Source organism: Schistocerca americana, chromosome 5 (assembly GCF_021461395.2).
Source record: "Schistocerca americana isolate TAMUIC-IGC-003095 chromosome 5, iqSchAmer2.1, whole genome shotgun sequence".
Taxonomy (NCBI): Eukaryota; Metazoa; Arthropoda; class Insecta; order Orthoptera; family Acrididae; genus Schistocerca; species Schistocerca americana.
In genome coordinates, this window is record NC_060123.1 from 203,703,112 (window position 1) to 203,728,762 (window position 25,651).

General features: G+C 41.9%; 1 protein-coding gene across 1 annotated transcript in view; it reads right to left on the bottom strand.

Annotated features, from left to right (window-relative positions):
- Window positions 1-334: 334 nt before the first annotated feature.
- Window positions 335-25,651, bottom strand: part of LOC124615592 (la protein homolog) — a 62,441-nt gene continuing 37,124 nt past the window's right edge. The window contains exons 5-9 of the mRNA XM_047143577.1: window positions 24,970-25,112; window positions 15,592-15,667; window positions 14,671-14,853; window positions 701-860; window positions 335-624 (exon numbers count right to left, since the gene is read on the bottom strand). Of these exons, the coding sequence (XP_046999533.1) occupies window positions 524-624; window positions 701-860; window positions 14,671-14,853; window positions 15,592-15,667; window positions 24,970-25,112 (663 nt within the window). The 3' untranslated portion in view covers window positions 335-523. The remainder of the gene's footprint in view (window positions 625-700; window positions 861-14,670; window positions 14,854-15,591; window positions 15,668-24,969; window positions 25,113-25,651) is intronic.

A 25,651-nucleotide genomic window follows, 5' to 3' on the forward strand; every position in this document is an offset into this window, starting at 1 on the left:
CCTTATATTTGTGTCACTGAAATGAGCTATGTAATAAGTCTCCTCTGTCATGCAACTATTTGTTAAAAGTTTCATAAGCAATGCATTTTTTTAATTAAATGAGTGCTGACTCTTGTTTCAGTCTTGTTCATTCAGCCTTGGATTTGAAAGTGAGAGTAGGAGTGGAAATTTATACCCATCATGGAACACTTAATTATCCTGTCTGCTCCACACTGCCATGTGTGGATTGTTATCTACAGGATAATACATGGACTCTTACCTTTCTGTTTTGTAATATAAAGCAGTAACTTCATAACAGAGTGAAGGGGGAAACCACATTGTTTCCACAACTTAATTTCAATAACAGATATAAATTTTAATTTTTTTTAGTATTACAATAAAACACTGATTTTTAAAGTGTTTCATATATTATACAAAAGCACTAAAATAAACAGCTCACATACACTGGCAAAAAGTCTTGCGCGTTTGTTACTTTAAATATGATCAACCTATTTAGTTGTCTCTTCTGTCCATTCCACTTCCATCATTCACTTTTTGCTGCTACTTTCGATGGAGGTTCACCAGTAGAATCTGCTGAGGTTTGTTTCCTTTTCCTGTCACCTCTGAATCCACCTCTGCCACCACCTACCAAAATATCACAAATTGTAATTTCATGATAGCTACAGCATAAATTATTATAAGTAACTGGGGCACACCATACCTCTGCGGCCACGTTTATTTTGGTTGTAATGGAATCTCCTCTTCTGTATGTCTTCCATAGTCTTCTTGAGGAACTCTTCCTCCTCTTCACCTTCCAGTGCTCTCACTTCAATTTTTACATTCCCGATTTCTATAGTTGACTCCCCAATTTTTTCAAGGACCTGAAAAATTGTATTAATGATGTTAATGTGTTATCAGAGAATCAATCTTGAAATCTTACATAGCACTTCAACTGAAACAATATTTTCTAAACTATAATTAACTTAAAACTCCTTTTGACTTATTTTTCGTGAAGTTCTTCCCTACACACTACCTCCTTTCACAAAGAAAGACAATGTAGCTTAAGAATTAATTTAGGTAACTTAATGCTTCTATTCCATCATCAATATTTACAGCCATTCTAATTCAGTTGCTACCTTAATTGTGTTTACCACATGGGTCATAGTCTTTAGCAACATTGTTTGTACTGGGTATGTTTCACCTAATCATTAACTATGTTCCGAGATTTTTTGTCTTTTTGTGGTCTATTAGTACATACTCAAGAGCCAAGTTGCATACAAAGCACGGGTGATGTAAGAACCTCTGAAGATGCTTAATACAATTAGTGATAAATGCAACAAAAACAATAAAAATACAGCTGTAAAAGCCTGATATTCTTCACCACCACCACCCACTCAAATTCTAATGTAGATATCCTTTTACAAATTACTAACGAAGATAATGAATGAATTGAGGCACTGAGCCCAAAGTACATCATCAAATTTGAAGGTTTTAGCATACTCCTGACATCTGTTGATCTTATATTGAACCACCTGTATCTGTAAGCCTACACTGTGTATAAAACATTCCACAAAAGCTGTCTCACCAATTTATTTGATATTCATTTTCATATGGACCCGAAACACAGCATAATTTATGTTGCTTTGTGCTAATTGCTACAAAGGATCGACAACATAATTTAGTCTCTACATCATGTACACTATGTGATCAAAAGTATCAAGTCACCTGGCTGAAAATGACTTAAAAGTTCATGGTGCCCTCCATCGGTAATTCTGGAATTCCATATGGTGTTGGCCTGACCTAAGCCTTGATGACAGCTTCCACTCTCACAGGCATGTGTGTTCAATCAGGTGCTGGAAGGTTTCTTTGGGAATGGCAGCCCATTCTTCACGGAGTGCTGCACTGAGGAGAGGTATCAATGTCAGTCAATGAGGCCTGGCATGAAGTCGGCGTTCCAGAACATCCCAAAGGTGTTCTATAGGATTCAGGTCAGGACACTGTGCAGGCCAGTCCATTACAGGGATGTTATGGTATAACCACTCCACCACAGGTGCTCAATCGTGTTGAAAGATTGAATCACCATCCCCAAATTGTTCTTCAATGGTAGGAAGCAAGAAGGTGCTTAAAACATGACCACAACATAACACCACGGCCTCCGAATTTTACTGTTGGCACTACACACTGGCAGATGACGTTCATGGGCATTCGCCATACCCACACCCTGCCATCGAATAGCCATATTCTGTACTGTGATTCGTCACTACACACAACTTTTTCCACTGTTCGATCAGCCAATGTTTATGCTCCTTATAGCAAGCAAGGCATCGTTTGGCATTTACCAGAGTGATGTGTGGCTTATGAGCAGCTGCTCAACCATGAAATCCAAATTTTCTCACCTCCCGCCTAACTGTCCTAGTACTTGCAGTGGCCCCTGATGCAGTTTGGATTTCCTGTGTGATCTGGATAGATGTCTGCCTATTACACATTACCACCTCCTTCAACTGCCGGGGGTCTGTCAGTCAACAGACAATGTTGGTCTGTACGCATTTGTGCTGTAAGTGTCCCTTCACATTTCCATTTCACCATCACATTGGAAACAGTGGACCTAGGGATGTTAAGAAATGTGGAAATCTCGCATAGAGACTTACGACAAGTGACAATTACCTGGCTATGTTCGAAGTATGCAAGTTCCATAGAGTGCCCCACTCTGCTCTCACAAGGTCTAATGACTACTGAGGTCACAGATATGGAGTACCTGGCATTAGGTGGCAGCATAATGCACCTAATATGAAAAACTTATGTTTTTAGGGGTGTCCGGATACTTTTGATCACATAGTGAACATAATTAGCAGTACTTCACAATCTGAGACATATCGGCAGTTTTTTCCAAATCTCAAGCCACAGAATGTGCTGAATTAAAGTAACAACAATGCCCATGAAGCAATGGAATAGGCCATTACTGTGTGTGTGTGTGTGTGTGTGGGGGGGGGGGGGGGGGGAGAGAGAGCACCTGTCTTCAATTCATTATTCATAGAAGTGGACTCAACTAAGCTTCTATATGACATATATAATGCATTAAAAAATCATTAAAAATTTGCTGAATAGTGTCAATGTGATGCTGAAATACTGGATATGCAAAGGGCCAAAGAGAAAGTTTCATTCCCAATTATTTGTGACTGAATATGCTGTATTTGGGAAGTGACTATCTGTTACTGACATGTTCAAATGTTAAGGCAAGAATTGTTAAACACAGCTCTTTGGGGAACAAGTAAGATGGTGTGTAATGAGAATTTGTTTTATAGGAAGGAATTCCAAAACAGAATTTCCAACTGTAGAATGTATAATAATGTGTGAAAATGTATAAAAACAATATCTGTAACAGCAACTTCAAAGACAACCAGAAGATTGTTGCACTGACTGGTGCCCCACATTTAGAGCTCTGAACTAGTTAGGCAAACAAGGCTTATCCTGAAAGTGAATACTGCACAATCTGTCCCTGCAGGAAGTATTGCTGTACCGGGCAATGTAGTGGTGCACACATGCATGCACTGTGCTAGTTACCTCTAAAAAGACACCCAGTACCAGCACCACATAGGTGATCCATCAGCAGGGATAAGACAAGACGATTGTGTGGAATGTTCTCCATAGCAACTACCACTATCCCTATCAAACCATGGAGACCTTATCACCCATGGACTGCCCCACAGTGACAGTTTCATTGCTGGTCTGTCTCGCAGGCCTCCACGACACAGATTTCTGTCATCCAGTCCAATACACAGATAAGACCAGCTATATGGGGGAGGGGAGTATCAAATCTGGGTGTAACACTTTGTAGGGATATGAAATGGAATGATCACATAGACTCAGTTGTGGGCAAAGCAAATTGTAGACCAACTTATTGTCAGAATACTGGGGAATTGCAATCAGTCTACACAGGAGATTGTGTACAAATCACTCATATAACCAGATCGTGAATACAGCTGAAGTGTGTGAACCCATACCAAATACGAACGATAGGGGTAGAGGACATACTCATGTGACCCACTCTAGAATATTGCTCAAGTGTTTGGGACCCACACCGAATACAATTAACAGGAGTACTGAACATATACAGAAAAGAACAGCACAAATAGTCACAGGTCTATTTCATCTGTAGAAGGGTGTCACAGATACGCTGAAGAAATTGACCTGGCAGACACTCTAAGGTAGACATAAATTATCGCGACAAAAATCTATTAAAGTTATAAGAACCGGCTTCAAATTATTACTCTAGGAGTATACTACAACTCCCTACATTCTGCTCAGAGTGATCATGAGCATGACCACAGGCATTCAAACAATCATTCTTCCCACACTCCATACATGAATGGTATCAACAAGGCATGGGGCCAATCACTGTAGCAGATATTAAACATCCTGAGCAACGTCTGGCACTGATGCAAGTATCCAATAATTGTTTTGTGAAACATTCAGTGGATGCATCATGTTTTAGTTGGACACGAAAAACTCTTCTTCAAAGTTAGTTTCCGAATGTTTCACCATAAAACTGATGATTTGAGATATGGATTAAGTTCATCGAAGGCTGTTAAATGCTGTATAACTGGTAGAGTTTGTTGAAAATCATCAGACAGTAAAATTAGCTGTTCATTTCCTTTCGAATCTGTGTGTGCCTTCAATGGTTTTGTGTGTGCCACAGTACATTTATTCCACATGAGTTAAGAGTGCTCTACCCAAGACAATTTTTGCCGATATTGCATGTTTGTGTCCCAGATTTCTACATTCAACAACAATTTCAGTGCTGAATGTGCTGTTTAGCCACCCTCCAAAAGAGGTGCCATAAAGTACGATCCATCACCTTGGATTTAATTGTATGCATAATTTTGTTGTACACTGTTTTTCTGGAATCAATTTCAGATTATTCATTTCAACAAATGTATCAAATTCATGAACATCAGTGTTTGTTTCTCATGGCAAAACATGATCAAAAAGGTCATTCACACATCAAATCTGGCACAGCCTTTCCCAACTGTACTAGCACTTCGTTAGTAATTGCCAAACATATGCCCTCAATCTAAACCACTGCCTCATGAGACACATTTGGTAGGAACTGAATTTTCAGATTTTGATCGTAGCATGCAAACTATGTAGGGTGTATTCACTCATTTAGTCTGTTTTTTTCCAAAAGATCTTCCCGAATGAGTGGGAAGCACAGTTTGAATACAAATGTAAACATGCACATTTGCTGTGGTTGAATAGTATTACCGTATTTACTCGAATCTAAGCCGCACTCAAACCTAAGCCGCACCTGAAAAATGAGACTCGAAATAAAAGAAAAAAAAATCCCGAATCTAAGCCGCACCTGAAATTCGAGACTCGAAATTCAAGGGAAGAGAGAAGTTTTAATCCGCACCTCCAAATCGAAACAAAGTTGGTCCATTGTAATACGAGACAATTTAGGTCGAATGAATGACTATACAGCTACAGTAGTTTGGTTCGAGTCGTAAGCTTAGCAGTTAAGCTTTACCAGGTAGCCATTGCTATGCGTCAGGCGCTCCGTCCGTATTTATACGGGTACCCTTCCTTTTTCACGTGCTTCGTCTGGTTTGAATCGATTGCCTATTTTCCTTTGATCAGATAAGTGCCGTCTTCTTTGTTATAGGTGTTTACGTCACTCTACACTGAAAATGCATTACTATACTGTGTCATGCATCGTTTGTCGCATTCCGATAGTGCGTGTTTACGGCCTGTCGCCGCTCGCGGGATGGCTTGCTTTTGTGCGCACTACCGCCACTTACAATTTTTTTTTAAAAAAGAGAGAGAGGAATCGTCTCATTAGCGAAACAATAGCAAGAGACTGCTATTTTTTGTTACTTACACTGCTGCTTTCTTTGATAATGATCAACAAGAACCAAATAATAGACTGCGTATGATAGAACATGTTCTGAACGAGAGTTAGGCGAAAAATTTTCACCGTTTGAAAATCTTTGCGGCCGCTTCTTTAGTACATCAAATTCTGCATAGAAATTAGAGTCTTAAAAATCTAGTCAGTTGCTGTGCTTCATTTCTGACTGTATCACTATTACGCATAAGAATAATACGAATATAAACATGACACGATACGTATATTCTTCCGCGTTTGCTGTTGTCTCACTCTAGTTTCGTAGTTTATTAGGCAGACAGGATTTAAATGAGATAGCAGCAAACACGCGAGAATACATGGCATAATGTTTATATTCGTATTATTCTTATGGTAAAGAGAATACTGCATGTGATTCACATTTCATCAGGTTCCTATTAGCAACCATCTCTTCTCACTGGTAGGAAAAAATTCAGAACGTAGAGTTGGCCATATTGACAAACATCCCAAACAATCTTGCCAGTCGGATTTTCACAGTACATTGAAATTCTGCTACATTCTAAGATGAACAATACGGAATTTGTATTTACTTCGTTGGAAAATGCAGTGGTTGAAACTCTGGGCGGAGAAAAAAAGCTCACCTTCTACCTTTTCTTTCAAATCTATTTACTGACGCAGAGGTTTTGGCACCAGTGTTTATCTTTGTGCCTACAAAGCATGCCTGTGTAGCGCTACATATATTTGACGGCAGAAGTTAGTTGTGGTGGGACCTACCAACATTTTTCAGAACTTCCGCTTGCTTTGCACTCTATTCTAAGCCGCAGGCGGTTTTTTTGGATTACAAAAACCGGAAAAGAAGTGCGGCTTAGATTCGAGTAAATACGGTATATGCATCAGCAAGTGACATGTCCCCATATGGATAGTTTTCAAGAAGATTTAATTATTGGCAAGCTTCACAGTAAGTGGCACATATTTCATCAAATACTTCAAGGAAAGGGACTTGTAACCTATTTCAATTTTCTTGTAATTCCATTTAAGTCTTTTCAAACGTCAAGATATACGGACTTCCATCTCTATCTTAACACTAAAAACACACTATAGCTAAACTAACTACACCTTTCACAATCATTTCCACAACTAAAGAGAAAACATGCTATTTTATTGGAACAGACTAATTAGTTATTTAAGTGAAGTATGAATGAAATTCACATACACCCCCATGTCGAACACATTATCAACACAATTCTGTGATAACTGCAAGACAGATTAAAGATGAAAAACAACAAACTACTACAGCACAAGGTGTCAACAAAGAAAATATTGTTCTCAACAGCCCAATAAGTTCTCGAGATGTCAATTCAACTTGACAGCAGCCCCACTAACAACACAATCTTTCGCATTGCTGTGATCCTGATCTACAGGATAAAGGCACAATGGTGCCCACCTCGCATTGTTAATGAGGTCACTGTTACTAATACATTTGAAGAAACCCAAATCCAAGACATTGGCTGATCATTCCAAACTGCACCAGCAAACCATTGTCTGATCGTTACTAACTGCACTGCCTCCAAGATCACCAGATTTGAACCCATGTGATTTCTGGCTGTGAGGTTACCTAAACAACGGATTTTATCAATGGTACACTAACACTTTTACGTTGAAAATGTGCATCGCGAGGGGAGTAGCCAACATTCCATGTGATATATTTTGGGCAACAGAAGAAAAATCTATAGTGAGTTCCACGGTGTTGTGGATGCAGACTGTCATCACACTGAGCAATGTTTGTAATCTGGAACATAAACACGGTATACGATTAACGAATGTTACCTTCTTGTGTGAAAATTAAAATTGATTCTCTTGCATGTCCTTACAAATATTTCCACAAATTTTCATTTCATTTAGCGATGTTCTGAATTTGTTGACAGTGTGACAATTTTCAACAAATATGCTTCCACACCTTCCTCAGAAGCCAACCCTACATTCATCAATCACTGTAGCAGCCTTATACAGCTAGATGAACTGAGGTCTTCAAATGCCAATTGTAAATTTTGTCATGTTTCTTTAGCAGTCACTGCTGCACAAAGTTTTGGATATGCAAATGATGTTGGATAACGCTTTCTGTACTTTTTTGGGTCTTCCATTAGTGCCAATGATTTCAACTATGAATTTCTAGCTCTCGCTAGTTATATGAGTCAACTCTTCACCATTAAACAGTGTTTGTCCTGCCAAAGCCACCTTAGATATATTAAGCTTGTTCAGAAAATTACAAATTTTTCTTAAGAAAAATACGATACCACCACATGGAACACATGTGAAACACGATAACCCAAGTAATAAAAGATGGATACTAGCGGTCATTACATTCCATTTCCAAACAGATGGTACTTTATGGGTGTGAAAACTTTACTAATCTCTTCCTGGGCTCATAACCTACTGGATATTGACTTAAAACAGTTTTAAGAGATTACAAAGTTAACTTAGTATGAATGAAATTCACATACAACATATTGATGTCAAGCACACAGATAATCAAAACAATGTATTCTATGATTACAATGGATTTTAAGAAGACTAAACACCTATGATTATCAGTCTCTGCATACACCATCCATCTGCATCTAGAGTACACTTAACTCATGTGCAAGTGTAAGAATGTTTCCTAAATGTCTGTGTATCATTTATCAAAGGCAGGGCATGGGAACCAGCCTGGGATTTTCTGTAGTAGGATGTGGAAATCTGCCTAAAAACCACATCCAATATGGCCATCATTGTCATCAATCTACGAGGGTTACTGGATCCAGGTCAGGGTTGCCTCCTAGTGTCCTGACACGACACACTTATGCACTCTGCTATCTGGTGGAGGGAGTTTAGTCTGTGATAATTGCAGTATGATCAAATATGGAAAACAAATTGCTGTCAGCACATGAAATACAGTTACAACATATTTGTACTTTTCATAAAAAGGGTTGCAACATAATTTGTTAACCCAGCCACTGCAGTTCGTCTTACAGATGTGACTCCCCAAATACAACAGCATGTATGAAGTGTAATATGGTACATTCAAGAAGTTGCTGTGCACTGGATTATGGCTGCAGATTACACTGGAAGTTCCAAACAAAATTGGCAGAACTGTTTTTTCCTACATATTTATATGGTTTTTAATTCATTCAACTTTTGCCTAAGATTTAACGGTTTGGTTCAGTTGCTGGTAACTATTTAATGCAATGTGTTGCATTTTGATTTTTTTAAAAATATGTTTCTTTCAACTTAGAAATGCATTTTTTCAGATGGCACATTGGACCATCTTTTTTTTTTAAGAAACTGAACAGTGTGTTTCGAAAAAGGCTATACTTCTTTGTAATGCGGTTTGTCAACTAACTGAGAAAGTTGACGATACAGGCTAAGTGTTTCATGCCAAATGAACTGGAAGACCACCTAAACCAGACAATCAAAAGTTGTTTGATATTTTGGACTATGCATGAGAGACCAGCAAAATCATTCCACAAATTGTCACAAGAAAGAGCTACTGGACTTGCAACCACACAGTAGTAAGGCAAACATTTAAATCTTCACACATAAAGTGACAGCAATGCATGAATTGAAAGATGAGGGAGGATCATTAGAAGTGTATCCGTTACTGCAAATTATTTACATCTTTTACTAAGAGGAACACCACTTATATTCCTGACTGCACCTACACAGATGAGGCTGGTCCCATCTCTGTGGTCATGTTAACAGAAGACTCATTGTCGACAGAGGAGCCTCATGCTGTTCTTTTAATGCCATTGCATGATCAGAAAATTGGAATGTGTGTAGCAATATCCAGATGGCACATTGGATGTTCATTATTGTGTTAAAGGAAGACAAAATCAAATCAAGAAATTCATCACAACAACAGTGAGAAGGCTAAAAACATAATTGACATCTTTTGTCTTCACAATACTAAAGGCAAGATGAGAAAAATAGGGAAGCCAGCAGGTGGGCATCCCCAGGGCTCTGCTTTCAAAAGGAAACTTCCCACTCCTGAGCCATTACAGTCAAGAGCACAACATACTCTTGAGAGTGCAACATCTACAATGGAAACTTGGCTGTGGCAAAAAAGGAGGCAAACTGTATCTAAAAGTAACTGAAGCACAGTAAAAGGGATGAAACAGTGGTCTGGCCAAGGAGGCAGATCCCCTAGACCCACTACACAACAGGAGCTACCCCTGCTCCAAACAGATTAAGACCTAATAACTGAGAATAAAAATCACATTCATGAAGAAAGCTGAGAACCAGTTCAATCACTGAAGAGCCTGTCAATATCCAAGGCAACAAGTCATGAAGTCCATATTTAGCTATGAGGACCAAACGTAAGGGGCATTCCACCAACCGTAAGGCTCTGCAACCACAATGTGAGGGTGTCTTAACACAAAACTGATATGATTAACATGGAGACAACATAGAACAGTGGATTCCTTCTGGGAGAAGCAGAAGGCTGAGCGCCATGTTGCAGTAGTCCCCTCGATTGTGCCATGGTTATCAGATGGGGCAGCAACCCACCATACATTGTTCAATTTCTGAGGTGAACAGATAGTTTATGTACACCTGCAAATCCACATGTTGGATCATCAAAGTAAATAAGTGCTCCTCTATCCAAACTGTTGGTCTATTTGTTGCCCTGGATACCCACATGACTTGGGATCTAGAGAAAGGCAACTGTCCATAACTGTAAATTTTATTTGGAACATTTTTACTGCTGACTAAGCCCTATGGCTATGGCATAGCATTTATATGGAACATTTTGCTGTTGACTAACCCTTATGATGCGTCTTCTCTTGTCACACAATACGTTGTGTGTTATGACTTGTTCTGAGAAGGACCAGTTTATATCAGAATTTTCGATGCGCAACTGGCTGACTATGATTCCCATTGTATCCATTGTGTAAAAGCTTAATACATGGCTTGTCTTACATTTGTTGATGAAGCTTTCTTACCTAAAGACAGGCAGAATTTTAATTTGATGTTATCAGAAGTGTGGGATGGGCTGCACTGTTACTTGTTTAGCAGAATGTGGTGAGGGTAGTGATGGTGGTCAGTGAATTTCATCATGCTGTCAACAATAGGAAATACCAGTACCTAGCTTTTTATGAACATTTTAATACATTTAAACAGCAGCTCTCCTGGATCCAAATATAATTTAAACTGAACTGATTTTATGAATAGACCAAATACCTGGCAATAGTATATATACACTGCTAAAGGAGAAAAATTAATTCATGCAATATAATCTAGGAAAGCAAAAGAAAATTACCTCAACAGCATTTGTAAAGAGGTGGAGGAAAACATGGTTAAAGGAAAAACTGACTTGGCCTACAGAACAATAAAACAAAACTTTGCTAAACGGAAAGTAAAATCTTCAGGAACTATAAAGAACAAAGAGGGCAAGGTACTATTTGGATATGACACGCTGAAGAGATGGCAAGAATACATTGAAGAGCTATATCAAGGAGACCCTCTAACAGATAATATGATAGAATTAAGCGAAGAAGTAGAGAAAGAAGAACTAGGGGACACAATTCTGAAAGATGAATTTGAAAAAGCACTAAAAGAACTACCAGATAAGAAAGCGGCAGGTGTTGATGATATACCTTCTGAACTAATTAAGAAATCAGGAGACAAAATGAAAGCTACATTACTGCAACTCATACAGAAAATATACAAAACAGGTGAAGTTCCCGAAGACTATCAGAAATGCATCATATTCCCCATACCTAAGAAAGCATCTACTATGGACTGTGAAAACCATCGAACACTCAGTCTTCTTTCACACGCATCAAAAATTCTAATAAGAATAATTTTGAAAAGAGTTGAAAACCAATTGAATAGCACTCTAAGTGAAGACCAATTCGGTTTTAGAAGCGGTGTAGGGACGAGGGAAGCAATCTTATCTTTAAGACTAATAATTGAGAAACAAATTTCCAAAAACAAACAAGTATTTATAGCCTTCGTAGACCTCGAAAAGGCATTTGACAATGTTGTATGGCCAGAAATGTTTAGAATTCTGAAGAAGGCTGGTCTGAAATATAATGATAGAAGGATAATCTTTAAAATATACCAAAATGAAACAGCCTTAGTTAAGAAGGAAAACAAAGAAGAAACAGCAAGAATAAGGAAAGGAGTGAGACAGGGATGCCCACTATCTCCAGTAATTTTCAACGCATATATCCAAGAAGCAATAGACAAAATAAGAGAGAATATTGAAGTAGGAATAAAACTTAACGGAATGAAAATAGATATGTTGCGATATGCAGATGATATCGCCATAATTACAGAAAGGAAAGAAGATTTAGAAGCCGCACTCAATGAAATGGAAAACACCTTAAAAGAACAGTATGGAATGAAAATAAATAAGAAAAAGACTAAAGTGATGGTGAGTGGCGCCCTGAACTACAATGAACCCATACGAATAACAATAAAGGGAGAGAAACTAGGGCAGGTTACAGAATTTAACTACTTAGGTAGCAAAATAACAGCAGATGGAAGGAGCAAAAGTGACATTAAAAACAGAATACAACTTGCCAAAATAGCATTCAATGGAAAAAGAAACTTACTGACGAGTAGAAATGTTAGTTTAGACGTAAGAAAGAGAGTCATGAAAACCTATGTGTGGAGTACAGCCCTTTACGGATGTGAAACTTGGACTAGTGGAAAAGAAGAAAAGAGAAGATTAGAGGCATTCGAAATGTGGTGCTACCGGAGAATGGAAAAAATCAGCTGGCGAGACAAGGCTACAAACGAAGATGTCCTCAGAAGAGTGAAAGAAAACAGATCTCTTTGGCGAAATATACAGAAAAGAAGAATAACCTTCATAGGTCACATTTTACGGCATAACAACTTCATTAAGAGAATATTAGAAGGAATCATTGAAGGAAGAACTCGCCGAGGACGACCTAGATTAAGCTACATTCAACAAGTAATAAATGACATCGGGTGCCAGACCTATGCAGATATGAAGAAGAAAGTTGACAAAAGAACGGAATGGCGTGCTGCTGCCAACCAACCTGTGGGTTGATAACCGAAGAAGAAGAAGAAGAATCACACTGAATGTAACACTACAAAATCAGGAGGTTCAACAAAGGCACTAAAGCCAGAACTGTTTAGACAGCATTGTTGGTTTTCAAGATTAGCAGCAAATTATTCCAGTGTAACATCAGCCCAAAGTGGTCAGATTTCTGCTGATTCAGTGCTGAGAGGTTAAAATATTGTTATTCATTTTGCTTAGTGAAAGTGCTATAATACAGTAAATTGCAGCGATTAATAACTGATACAACTCACAGCTGTGACTGTTGAGAAATGTGGAAGTTAACAATACTTCATGAATCTTAGGTTAAAAACAACCACAGCAGGAAGAAAATTTGGAATCACAGAAGTGGCATCACATGAAGGTCAGATCAACAATCACCAGTTCAATATGCCAAATTTTCAGGGGACCCAGTCAGGGAAGGATTCATTAACTGGAGCAGAAGGTTTTTAGTGCTTGCCAGGGAGACAACGAAGACTTCCTGATTACTCAAACGATCCAAATGAGGACACTTGAGACAAACTAGAAAGTTTTTAATTGCACATGTTGTGGAAATAGAATCAAGTACAAGCTGCTGCTTGTCAATCCTTAAGGGGATGGGGCTTAAGTTACAATGCAGAACATTCACTGAAGGAGTGTCCACAACATTTGACAAAAAACTACAGTTAGTATATTAGCATCATATAATCAATTTAAATTGACAGTTTACAATAGACAGTGTTAACTTTTTAAACAGATCTTTAGACAGTTCACCTCATTGCAATGAAAGACACCTCACATTGTAATTTTAATTTGTAATAACATTAAAGATAAAAATCACAAAAGCTTGAAAAGGGTCCATTTGACATCTGACACCACCATGCACATTAATTCCCTGAAATATCATTTAGTGCCCTGGAAAATGAATTTTAAGTTTATTACATATTTCTGTAACTCATGCGAGAAAGCAAGTGAAAATATTGTAAAGAGAAGATGAACATGTTTCAGACTTGTTCAGATTTTTCACTTAATGAAAAGGGTAGCTTGTTGCTGTAAATCTAAACAAATGGCTCTAAGTGTTTGCAGAAGGTCACCTTATAGGAGATTACAAAATAGTCTATATATCACTTTAAAACAACAATGAAGATCATGTCCAGAGCAAAATCTGACAATATGACCAAGACTCTCAAGTGGCCATGTGGTGTTCTTTAGTTTTGACAGACTGTCTGAAAGCTGAAATATTCCTACCACTATTTCCATTATGCTTTCCTATGACTCAACACATTCTCTATGTGATGAGTAGTAATCTAGTCATTCCATATAATTGTTAATATGACCAAAGAGATTCACCAGAAAACTCAAAACAGTAATTACACAGTTAAAATAAAAGCAGACAAATGTTGATCATCTCTTACCTTCATGAGGCAAAATTCAAACTAATGCTGATTGAAACTCTTAAAACTAGAGGGGAAAAAACTAGTCCAGCTTTTTGAACTTATGCTCCTGTTCAGGAAGGAAAAGGGTTGAATGGGTGTAAACTTTATTTTCTGAAGTATTTTCTATCTTTTGTCTCTTATCTCTCAAGCTGGAAGTTGAGAACCAATCCTGCTTTCCAACTTAGCCCAAAAAACCCAATTTTCCTCACAAATGAAGGAACATCAAAATGCTGACACTTAAGGATTTTTCCTTCTTACTTTAAGGTTTTACACTGGCAGTATTTTGAATTTCTGCTTGATTAAGGTAAGTACTGGCCATCAATTCTGCCTGATATTAACCGGTATTTCATACTCACAGCTTTTGTAGAGTTTTCACCTTGAAGTCTGATCCAACCTTCTTCATCCCCTTTGTCATAAGAAATGTAAGCTACATCTGCCTCATATCCTGACAGTTTCTCATTTATTTGCTCCCTTGAAATATCACTGGTAAGGCCTTTCAGATGCAAGATTGCACCCTTGGGGAGGGCCTTTTTATCAGCCTGAAATAAACATGTTAAATGATTAATATGTGTTAGAAGACATTTCTAGAATGAATCAGTAACTGCATTCATCACAAGAAGATAATCATTTAAGTGACACTATGACAAAGAATCAAACAATGGAAAATCCAGGAAGGAATGTATCAATATTAGAGAAGGAAAGTTTCTACTCACCATGTAGCAGAGATGCTGAGTCACAGATAAGCACAACAAAAAGATTCTCATAATTATAGCTTTTGGCCATTAAGGTCTTTGTCAATAACACACACACACACACACACACACACACACACACACACACACAGAGAGAGAGAGAGAGAGAGAGAGAGAGAGAGAGAGAGAGAGAGAGAGAGAGAGAGAGAGAGACCTTAAGGGCCAAAAGCTACAATTGTGAGAATCTTTTTGTTGTGCCTATCTGTGACTCAGCATCTCTGCTATATGGTGAGTAGCAACTTTCCTTCTGTAATACTGTTACTTAACCAAATAATTCCCAGCTGTTAAAATAAGAGATGTCTCTTGCAATGACACAGAAGATTAATTTCTAACAACAAATTAACCTCAATGGTATAAATGTCCCCTTTAATTATGTCTCCTGGAATGAACTTTGTTTACGACTGCAAGTTACAGTCTGTGAGATACATACTTAGACTACTGACTGTACAGTATGGATTTATCTACAATATTTTTCTTTTATATTAATATTTTTGAGTTCAGTTAAGTGTAGATAAATATACAAACCTCATTCTGTGCACCACCTTTCCTCTTCGCCTTTGCTTCTTCTCTTTCTTTTCTCTTTTCTTCTACATAGACAGATCTGTGTAAAATAACATTTTTTTCCTAAATTAATAAGAATGTTTTAAAATAAGTGTATTATCTCTATCTTACCAGACAGCAAAAGGAAAGTAACAACAAATAGCATATATACGAAACAATCAAGAGCAATTTGCTGAAAAATATTTACCCATTGGCTGATTTGTTCACTTATTTAGCATACTTTAAATTTTAATAATTTTGATACCTAATTTTATTTAAACACGTACTTCACTGATGTTCACGCACGAACAAAATATAAACAAATAACTTATTCTTCGGTGAAGAAAATGTTATTAGGGGAGTGTGGAGGGAGAACATTCAGAAATTTGTGGCTGACTGAACTCACTAAAAATTGCCAAGGCAACCATCCATACAACACTAAAATATTCTTTTAAATCTTTCGGAGGTGCACCCACACACTGCCGCCCTTTTCTGTTCAACTGTGCACATGTCCTTGCAACAGGTGGAAAGATTAATTTCCACTAGCACAGAAGTTAATACACTATGATCAAAAGTATTCGGACACCTGACAGACTTAAAAATTCATGGCACCCTCCATCAGTAATGCTGCAATTCATTATGGTGTTGGCCCACCCTAAGCCTTGATGACAGCTTCCACTTTTGCAGGCATACATTCAATCATGTGCTGGAAGGTTTCTTGGGATTTGGAGCCCATTGCACTGAGGAGTGGTATCAATGTCTGTCAGTGAGGCCTGGCATGAAGTCGGCGTTCCAAAACATCCCAAAGGTTTTCTAAAGGATTCAGTTCAGGACTCTGAAGGCCAGTCCATTACAGGAATATTATTGTCATGTAACCACTCCGCCACAGGCCATGCATTATGTGTTGGGTTGTTTGGGGGAAGAGACCAAACTGCGAGGTCATCTGTCTCATCGGATTAGGGAAGGAAGTCGGCTGTGCCCTTTGAAAGGAACCATCACGACATTTGCCTGGAGCGATTTAGGGAAATCATGGAAAACCTACATCAGGATGGCTGGAGGCAGCATTGAAACACTGCGCCACCTCACTCGGTGCCATGCATTATGAACAGATGCTCCATCGTGTTGAAATATGCAATCGCAATCCCCAAATTACTCTTTAACAGTGGGAAGCAAAAAGGTGCTTAAAACATCAATGTAGCCTTGTGCTGTGATAGTGCCATGCAAAAACAACAAGGGGTGCAAGCCCTCTCCATGAAAAACATAACCACACCATAACATCACCGCTTCCAAATCTTACTGTTGGCACTACGCACGCTGGCAGACAACGTGCACCAGACATTAACCATACCCACACCCTGCCATCGGATCGCCACATTGTGTACCATGATTCGTCACTCCACACAACGTTTTTCCACTATTTAATCGTCCAATGTTTATGCTTCTTACACCAAGTGAGGCGTCATTTGGCCTTTACCAGAGTGATGTGTGGCTTACGAGCAGCTGCTCGACCATGAGATCCAAGTTTTCTCACCTCCCGCCTAACTGTCACAGTACTTGCAGTGGATCCTGATGCAGTTTGGATTTCCCGTGTGATGGTCTGGATACATGTCTGCCTATTACACATTACGACCCTCAACTGCCAGCGATCTCTGTCAGTCAACAGACGAGGTCAGCCAATACGCTTGTGTGTCCCTTTATGTTTCCACTTCACTATCACATCGGAAACAGTGGACCTAGGGATGTTTAGGAGTGTGGAAATCTCATGTACAGACGTACGACTCAAGTGATACCCAATCACCTGACCACGTTCTAAGTCCGAGAGTTCCGCAGAGTGCCCCATTCTGCTCTCTCATGATGTCTAGTGACTACTGAGGTCACTGATATGGACTACCTGGCAGCAGGTGGTAGCACAATGCACCTAATGGGAAAAACATACATTTTGGGGTGTCCGGATACTTTTGATCATGTAGTGCAGGTTATGTTTAGGCCATGTGTAGAGTTTGATAGTCAGCCAGAACCCCAAATCAGGGGAGAGACGGAAGGACTGATTGTTGTTGTAGAGGTGGGGAGGAAATAGAAAGGTCAGAAAATAAAATATATAGAAAATTAAAAGGGTTGAAGAAAGAAACAGTTACCAAGAAGAATTGCTGAAGCCAAAGAAATTAGCCTAAGTTAAAGACAAGCCCCCACCCATAGAGATCTGAGCAGCTAGTCTCTGGAGGAAGAATCCACATGGCACATATGATGCAACGGGCACCAAGGTCAGAACTGTCACATTGTTGGTTGGTTGAGATTTAAGGGACCAAACAGCAAGGTCATCAGTCCCTTGTTTCAAATATGCGCCATTCCGCTAATGGGACAACTCAGTAAAGTCAGAACAATAAAACGGAAAAAGGGAAAAAACGTAAAAAGGCAGTCATGTTGTCATTGGTAAAAAACAAAATGAGGGAAGTCGAAAAGAGAACGAACCCAACACTACGCTGAAGCAGCATAGGCAAGACCACCTGTGACTTAAAAGGTACAACTGCTATAATGTAGAAAGTACGTATGGGAATAGAAAGACTAACCAAGCCTTAAAAAAAAAAAGGGTAAAAACAGAGTAAAAGGTGAAGAAAAGAGGAATTCGGTCAGGGAGGTGAATCAGGAATCTCCGAACACTGCTTACAGTGGGAGACACCCCAACACTCACCGCCCCGCCCCAACACCAGAGAGAGATTAAAAACCTTAAAACTGAGAATAAAAACCACTTTCTCGGAGGAAACCGAGAACCAGAGAGACCATCCGGGAATCGTCAGCCAACATCAAAGGTAAAGTGTGGGGGAGCCTGTACTTAGCACGCAGAGCCAAAAGAAGGGGGCATTCAACCAAAATGTGGGCTACTGACTGGAAGGCTCCACAACCACATAGTGGGGGTGGCTCATCACGCAAAAGAAAACCATGGGTCAACCGAGTATGGCCAATGCGGAGACGACACAGTGTGGTCAAGTCCTTTCGGGAGATGCGAAAGGAAGAACGCCACGGGCCTGGTGTCACCTTAATTGCACATAGTTTATTAGACAGGGGAGTAGCCTCCCAAGAATTGGCCCATGACTGTGCGAAGTGGGATTTGATGTGAAGCCGTAAATCCGCTGCAGGAGGGGCTACAGAAAACGGGGGGTAAGTAACTGCTCCCCCAGCCAAACGATCAGCGAGCCCATTACCCGGGATACCCACATGGCCAGGGACCCAAAGGAAGTCAATAGAACAAGCAGCACGGTGAATATCAGCGAGATGGTCATGGATGGCAGAGACCAAGGGATGGCGTGAAAAACGCCAGTCAATATCAAGAAGGCCACTCATTGAGTCCGTGCATAACAAAACGCGGTTGTGTTGGGGCTGTTTAATAAAGGTAAGGGCCTGGGAAATTGCCATCAATTCCACAGTAAACACCCCACATGTAGGTGGTAGCAGATGACTTTCCGTTCCAACAGAGGACGTGAAGGCATACCCAACACGATCAGCAGATTTAGAGCCATCAGTGTAAAAAACAACAGCATCCCGAAACTCTCACAAAATTTGGCGGAAAAAGGAACGGAACACTACCGGGGGGATGGAATCTTTCGGACCGTGGCGGAGATCCATCCGAAGTCGAGGCCGAGGAACTAACCAAGGAGGGCTGGAGGGGAGGGAGCGAGGAAGACAATACAAAGAAGGAAGCTGAAAATCACGGCAAAGAGACGCAAGGCGCAGCCTAACCGATAAACCCGCCCGAGGGCGGGAGTCGGGTGGGCGACGTCCATGGTCTGGGAACAGGATAGAATAGGAAGGATGAGTGGGAGAGGAACGAATAGTGAGTGCATAAGACACCAGAAGCTGGGACCACCGAACAGAAAGGGGGGGATCCCAGCTTCAACCAGGAGACTATCAACAGGGCTAGTAGGGAAGGCACCAGTGGCCAAACAGATACCACGATGGTGGACTGGATCCAGCACGTGCAGTGTGGAAGGAGCAGCTGAACCATAAACTTGACAACCATAGTCCAAGCGAGACAGAACTAGAGCACGATAAAGACGGAGGAGGAGGGAACGGTCCGCAGCCCAAGAGGAGTGGGCAAGGAAGCGAAGGACACTGAATTTACGGAAACATCCTACCTTCAGGAGTCTGATATGGGGCAGCCAAGTGAGCTTGTTGTCGAAAAGAAGACCCAGGAAACAAAACTGTGGGACCACAGGCAATCGTTGTGCAGCGAGATAGAGCTCTGGATCAGGGTGGATCATAGTACGGCGACAGAAGTGGACCACTCGCGATTTTAAAGAAGAGAATTGAAACCCGTGTGAGAGGGTCCATGCAGAGGCACGCCGTATAGCTACCTGGAGCTGCCGCTCTGCAGATGCCATCGAGGAGGAACTAACCCAAATGCAGAAATCATCCACATACAGGGCAGGGGCGACCAAGGGACCGACAGAGGCCACAAGTCCATCGATAGCAATGAGGAAAAGAAGGACACTCAAGACAGAACCCTGTGGGATGCCCGTCTCCTGGGTCCGTGGAGAACTAAAAGCAGTACCAACTCGAACTCTGAATGACCGATGGATCAGGAACTGGCGGATAAAAATCGGGAGTGGGCCCCAAAGACCCCACTGATGAAGGGTAAGTAAGATGTGATGGCGCCAGGCCATGTCATAGGCCTTGCGAAAAACACTGCAATCAAATGGTGGCGCTGGGAAAAAGCCTGCCGAACTGCGGATTCCAAGCGAAGTAAATGATCGATTGAAGACCGTCCCTCTCGACAGCCACACTGGTAAGGCGACAATAGATCCTGAGATTCGAGGACCCAATTGAGCCGACGGGCTACCATCCGTTCAAGTAACTTACAAACAACATTGGTCAAACTAATTGGCTGATAGCTGTCAACAGATAGGGGGTTCTTACCAGGCTTAAGGACAGGAACCACAATGCTATCCCTCCACTGAGAAGGGAAGTCACCCTGGAACCAGATACGGTTAAACACCCGAAGATGATGTTGCCGTTGTGGAGCACTGAGATGTTGAAGCAGTTGGTTATGAATGGAATCTGGGCCAGGGGCCGTATCATGAGAAGAAGATAGAGCAGAAAGAAATTCCCATTCAGTAAAAGGTTCGTTGTAAGATTCTGACTCACAAGGGGTGAAACATAAGGTGGAAGCTTCAGCCAGCTGTTTTTGATGAAGGAAAGCAGCTGGATAGGAGGCTGACGCTGACGCCACTGCAAAATGGATCGCAAGATGTTCTGCAAGAACTAATGGGTCCGTACAAATGCCATCTGGGAGGTGAAGGCCTGGGAGGGTGGACTGCCGATGGCAACCTTGGAGAGAACGAAGTGTAGCCCATACCTGTGACCGAGGGACAGTAGAACCAAGGGAAGAAACAAATCGTTCCCAACATATCCGCTTACCCTGTTTGATTAAATAACGGGCTTTAGCACGGAGGCGTTTAAAGGTAGTAAGGCTGGCTACGGATGGGTGCCTCTTAAAGTGTTGCAACGCTCGACGGCGATCACAGATGGCAATGGCAATGGCCGTACTCCACCACAGGACTTGTCGGCGACGTAATGGTCCAGATGAGCGAGGGACAGCAAGGCTAGCAGCGCGAACAATCGCATCAGACACGTCACGTAGGACGTCATCAATACAACCCGACAAAGAGGGAGAAAACTCGACCTGTGCAGTGTATAGAGGCCAATCGGCACGGTGGAAAGACCAACGAGGTAACCTGTCCATCGGGGAGCGGGAAGGGAGCGTGATAATCAACGGGAAATGGTCACTATCACAAAGGTCGTCATGTGGCGACCAGTGTAATGAAGGGAGGAGAGGGAGAAGAAAGAGAAAGATCAATGGCAGAAAAGGTACCATGACCAGCACTGAAATGAGTAGGGGAGCCATCATTAAGAAGGCACAGGTCGTTGTCTGCAATAAATTGATCTATAAGAAGACCTCATCTAGATGGAAAGGCACTGCCCCACAAAGGATGATGAGCACTAAAATCCCCAAGGAGGAGGAAGGGAGGAGGAAGTTGCTGAAGAAGGGTGGTTAAGGCAGCAGGTGTAAGAGTCCTGTCAGGAGGGAGATAAAGATTGCAAACTGTGACTGCAGAGTCTAAGTGGACCCTAACAGCAACCGCTTCCAATGTAGTTTGGAGAGGAATCCACGTGCTAGCAATGTCTGTACGGACCAACGTACAAACGCCACCAGAAGCCCGCAAGGGTCCGACCCGATTTCGACAAAAAACACGGAACCCACGGAGGGTCGGTGAGTGAGCATCAGTAAAATGAGATTCCTGGAGAACCACACAAGCTGCAGAGTAGGACGAAAGAAGGGATTTCAATTCCGGAAGGTGACGATAGTATCCATTACGATTCCATTGGAGAACCACAGAACGATGGTTTAAATGAGGGCTGAACATGCTAAATCCAGTCATACCGCCGGGTCCCCACCCGTCACCGACAAGGAGGGGGCGACATCAATGAACGACAGGTCAGAATCCGGTTGCGAAGTCGGGGAAGGGACCTCCGGTGACACCAGAGGCTCTTTGTCCCGGGACTTATGTTTCTTCTTCTTTACAGGCTGAGATCGAGGAGGGCTGTGTGGCATAAAGGAGCCAGCTGCAGCAAGATCAGGAACAGAAAGAGACCGGGCGACCTGGGGGCCGACAGACCGCGGCTCTCGCGGTCTCCGCGCGGCAGCAGACCTTTGACCTGGAAGGTGCCGGGAAGGGGCATCCCGGGAGAGGCGCCCTTGACCGGCAGACGCCGAAGGAGTGGGACCCTTCTCTGGCTGGGGAGGAGGAGCAGCGCCCATAGGAGAAGGTGTGGGGGCCGCAGGGGAGGGGGGGGGGAGGAGAGGGGTCCGGGATGGGGGTAAGGAAGGGGTGAAGATGTAACCAAGGCGTAACTAGATGTCATGAACACAGAGTGCAGTCGTACATATTTCTTACGGGCCTCTGTGTAGGTTAAACGATCAAGAGACTTATACTCCTGTATCTTTTTTTCTTTCTTATATACTGGGCAATCTGGTGAACGTGGAGAATGACTACCATGACAATTTACACATACAGGAGGGGGAACACAGGGACTCCCCTCATGGAGTGGACGTCCACAGTCACCACAGAGAGGGGCCTGGGAACAGCGAGAAGACATGTGGCCAAAACGCAAGCACTTAAAACACCTCATAGGAGGTGGGATGTATGGCTTCACATCACATCGATAGACCATAATCTTAACTTTCTCAGGAAGGGTATCCCCTTCAAAGGCCAGGATAAAGGCACCAGTATCAATACGATTATCTTTAGGACCCTTCTGAACACGCCAAACAAAGTGAACACCCCGCCGTTCGAGATTGTCCCGAAGTTCCTCATCAGTTTGAAGGATGAGGTCCCTGTGAAAAATTACACCTTGTACCAAATTTAGAGACTGGTGAGGGGTAATGGACACAGGAATTGTGCCAAGATGGGTACAGGCATGAAGGGCCGCAGATTGGGCAGCTGAAGCAGTTTTTATCAGCAACGAACCCGACCACATCTTGCTCAGGGAGTCCACTTCGCCAAACTTGTCTTCAATGTGTTCCAAAAAGAATAAAGGTTTGACACTGGTGAAAGTATCTCCATCAGTCCCGGTGCGAACTAGGTAACGAGGAAAGGTTTTGCCCCTAGACAACGGGCCTGACCCTCTTCCCAGGGCGTAGCCATGGAAGGGAAGGCCAAAGGGGCAAGAGAAGCAGCACTTGAGGAATCAGTTCCACGCAGAGAGGCGGCCGCAGAAGAACGGCCAGTTTTGGACCCGTATCCGTTTCATCTGCACAGCGTCCGCCCTGATACCACCCACTCCGATCAGGGGCTCTCCTCACGGGCGCCACCCAGCCACAGCAAGGGCCGTCTGGCATGGCGGCCATTGCCGGGAGTTCCGATGCTCCAGGATGACGAGCAACCACTCCAAGGCATGCATGAGGTAGTCACAGCTCAGGTATCAGAAGTGTGATCCCTGTGTTCAGGGGGCTCAACCAAAAGGGTACATAGCGACCCCACCACACGGGCTGGCTACCGTGCTGGCTATGCACCCTAGCATCAGACAACGACGTGAAAGAAAAGGTGGAATGTACTAGGAGGGCGCACGTTGGAGACACTAGGTAAGGTGCTCTTCCCCAAATGGCTCACACTACGGAGGAGAAATTTTGTAATGGAGGTCAAACCCCAGAGGGGGACCAAGGAATGCCAAAAGGAGGAGATGATTACGCAACAAAGCCGGAGTGTAAAACCAACAGAACCAGGAGGATAGTGGGGGCCAACATAAGCAAGGACACCAATAGAGGGAGAGGAGAGGGCGAGGGGGAAGGAGGGGGAAGGAGGGGGAAGGAGGGGGAAGGAGGGGGAAGGAGGGGGAAGGAGGGGGAAGGAGGGGGAAGGAGGGGGAAGGAGGGGGAAGGAGGGGGAAGGAGGGGGAAGGAGGGGGAAGGAGGGGGAAGGAGGGGGAAGGAGGGGGAAGGAGGGGGAAGGAGGGGGAAGGAGGGGGAAGGAGGGGGAAGGAGGGGGAAGGAGGGGGAAGGAGGGGGAAGGAGGGGGAAGGAGGGGGAAGGAGGGGGAAGGAGGGGGAAGGAGGGGGAAGGAGGGGGAAGGAGGGGGAAGGAGGGGGAAGGGAAAGGAAATGAAATGCAGCCCGGGAGAGAAAGAAGGCTGCAATGGCTCCTTTTCCTTTCCATTCAAACCTAATTTTCAATACCTTTTGTACGTGTATTCTCCTGCCATTGCTTGGAAAGTAGATTTTTCATTGATTACACTATATAGTTTCAAAATTTGATTATTTTTGTTGATGTATTAACCTTATTTACAGATATTCATGTTTCCCAAGCACAATAAATTCTGTCACTATTCTGAGGGCACTGAGACATGATAGCACATATGCACTCACAGTATATATTCAATCCATTTTACACATCCCCTTTGACATACTTATGCACTAGTGCAGAAAGTAGTTGCGCGCCGCGCGCGCACACGCGCGCACACACACACATTCAAAAATCTGTACAAACTAAAATATTCCACAGTTCACACTGACAAGCTGTATGTTCCAAACAAAAGAAAATTCATTGTCACCACACTGTCTGTTGCACACACAACTTTTGTTATGTCTTCTTACTTAGAATGAGATAGTGTACTTCCCTTAATCAAGTACGAGACATTTACTTTCTGAACTTACGATATTACTAACTTTACTATGCTTATGGCCTTTTCCCTCCTTAAGAAAGATGCCTATGTCCAAGAAAACTATTCAAATACATTAATAATTGTTTTCTTCACATATAAATTTCAAATGCATTTTAGGTCAGTAAAGAGGAAAGCAAAAAATTTTACTTACTGCCATTTCCTGATTAGATCATTCCCATCGTATTTTATTTCCTTGTTCAAGAATTCTTCAGCTTTTTCTTTAGTAGGGAAAGTGGCAAACACTGATCCCTTGAATACAAATTTATTTGTTGCTTTGTCCTTGTATGTCCGCATCTGTAATAAATGACTAGCTTAAGATTTTTGATTTTACCTGTTGTGTGACAGGTTCATAATGAATATGGAAGTAATTTTCTTCATAGGAATAAAATTCTCTCCCCTGCAAGAATGAAGTAATGTAAACTAAAATGGTATATACAGTACCTTGAAGGCTTCAGACTACACTAGATTGGATTGTCTCTGAACAAAGAACAGGACCAATTGACTAATATGACTAACTACCCACGCATAAAAGTCAATCAGCGTATACACGATGTGGAATAGCTACAGAATATTGGATTAGCATTTGCACTTAACAAAATGTATTTTCCTCCTGCTGCTTGCAGCAAGTTGTCATAAATGCACTTATCTTCATCAACACTTTCACCTGAGCTTGCAAGCAACAACAGTTTATTCGTTCATTTTCGGCATTACGTACTTCTTGCATTTTAATTTGAACTTAGTTATAGAGTTTCCAAGTTACAAGTATTCAGGTACAATTCTGCTTTCATGTGTAATGTCTCCTAATCTGCTGACAGCTCAGACCTGTTATGAAC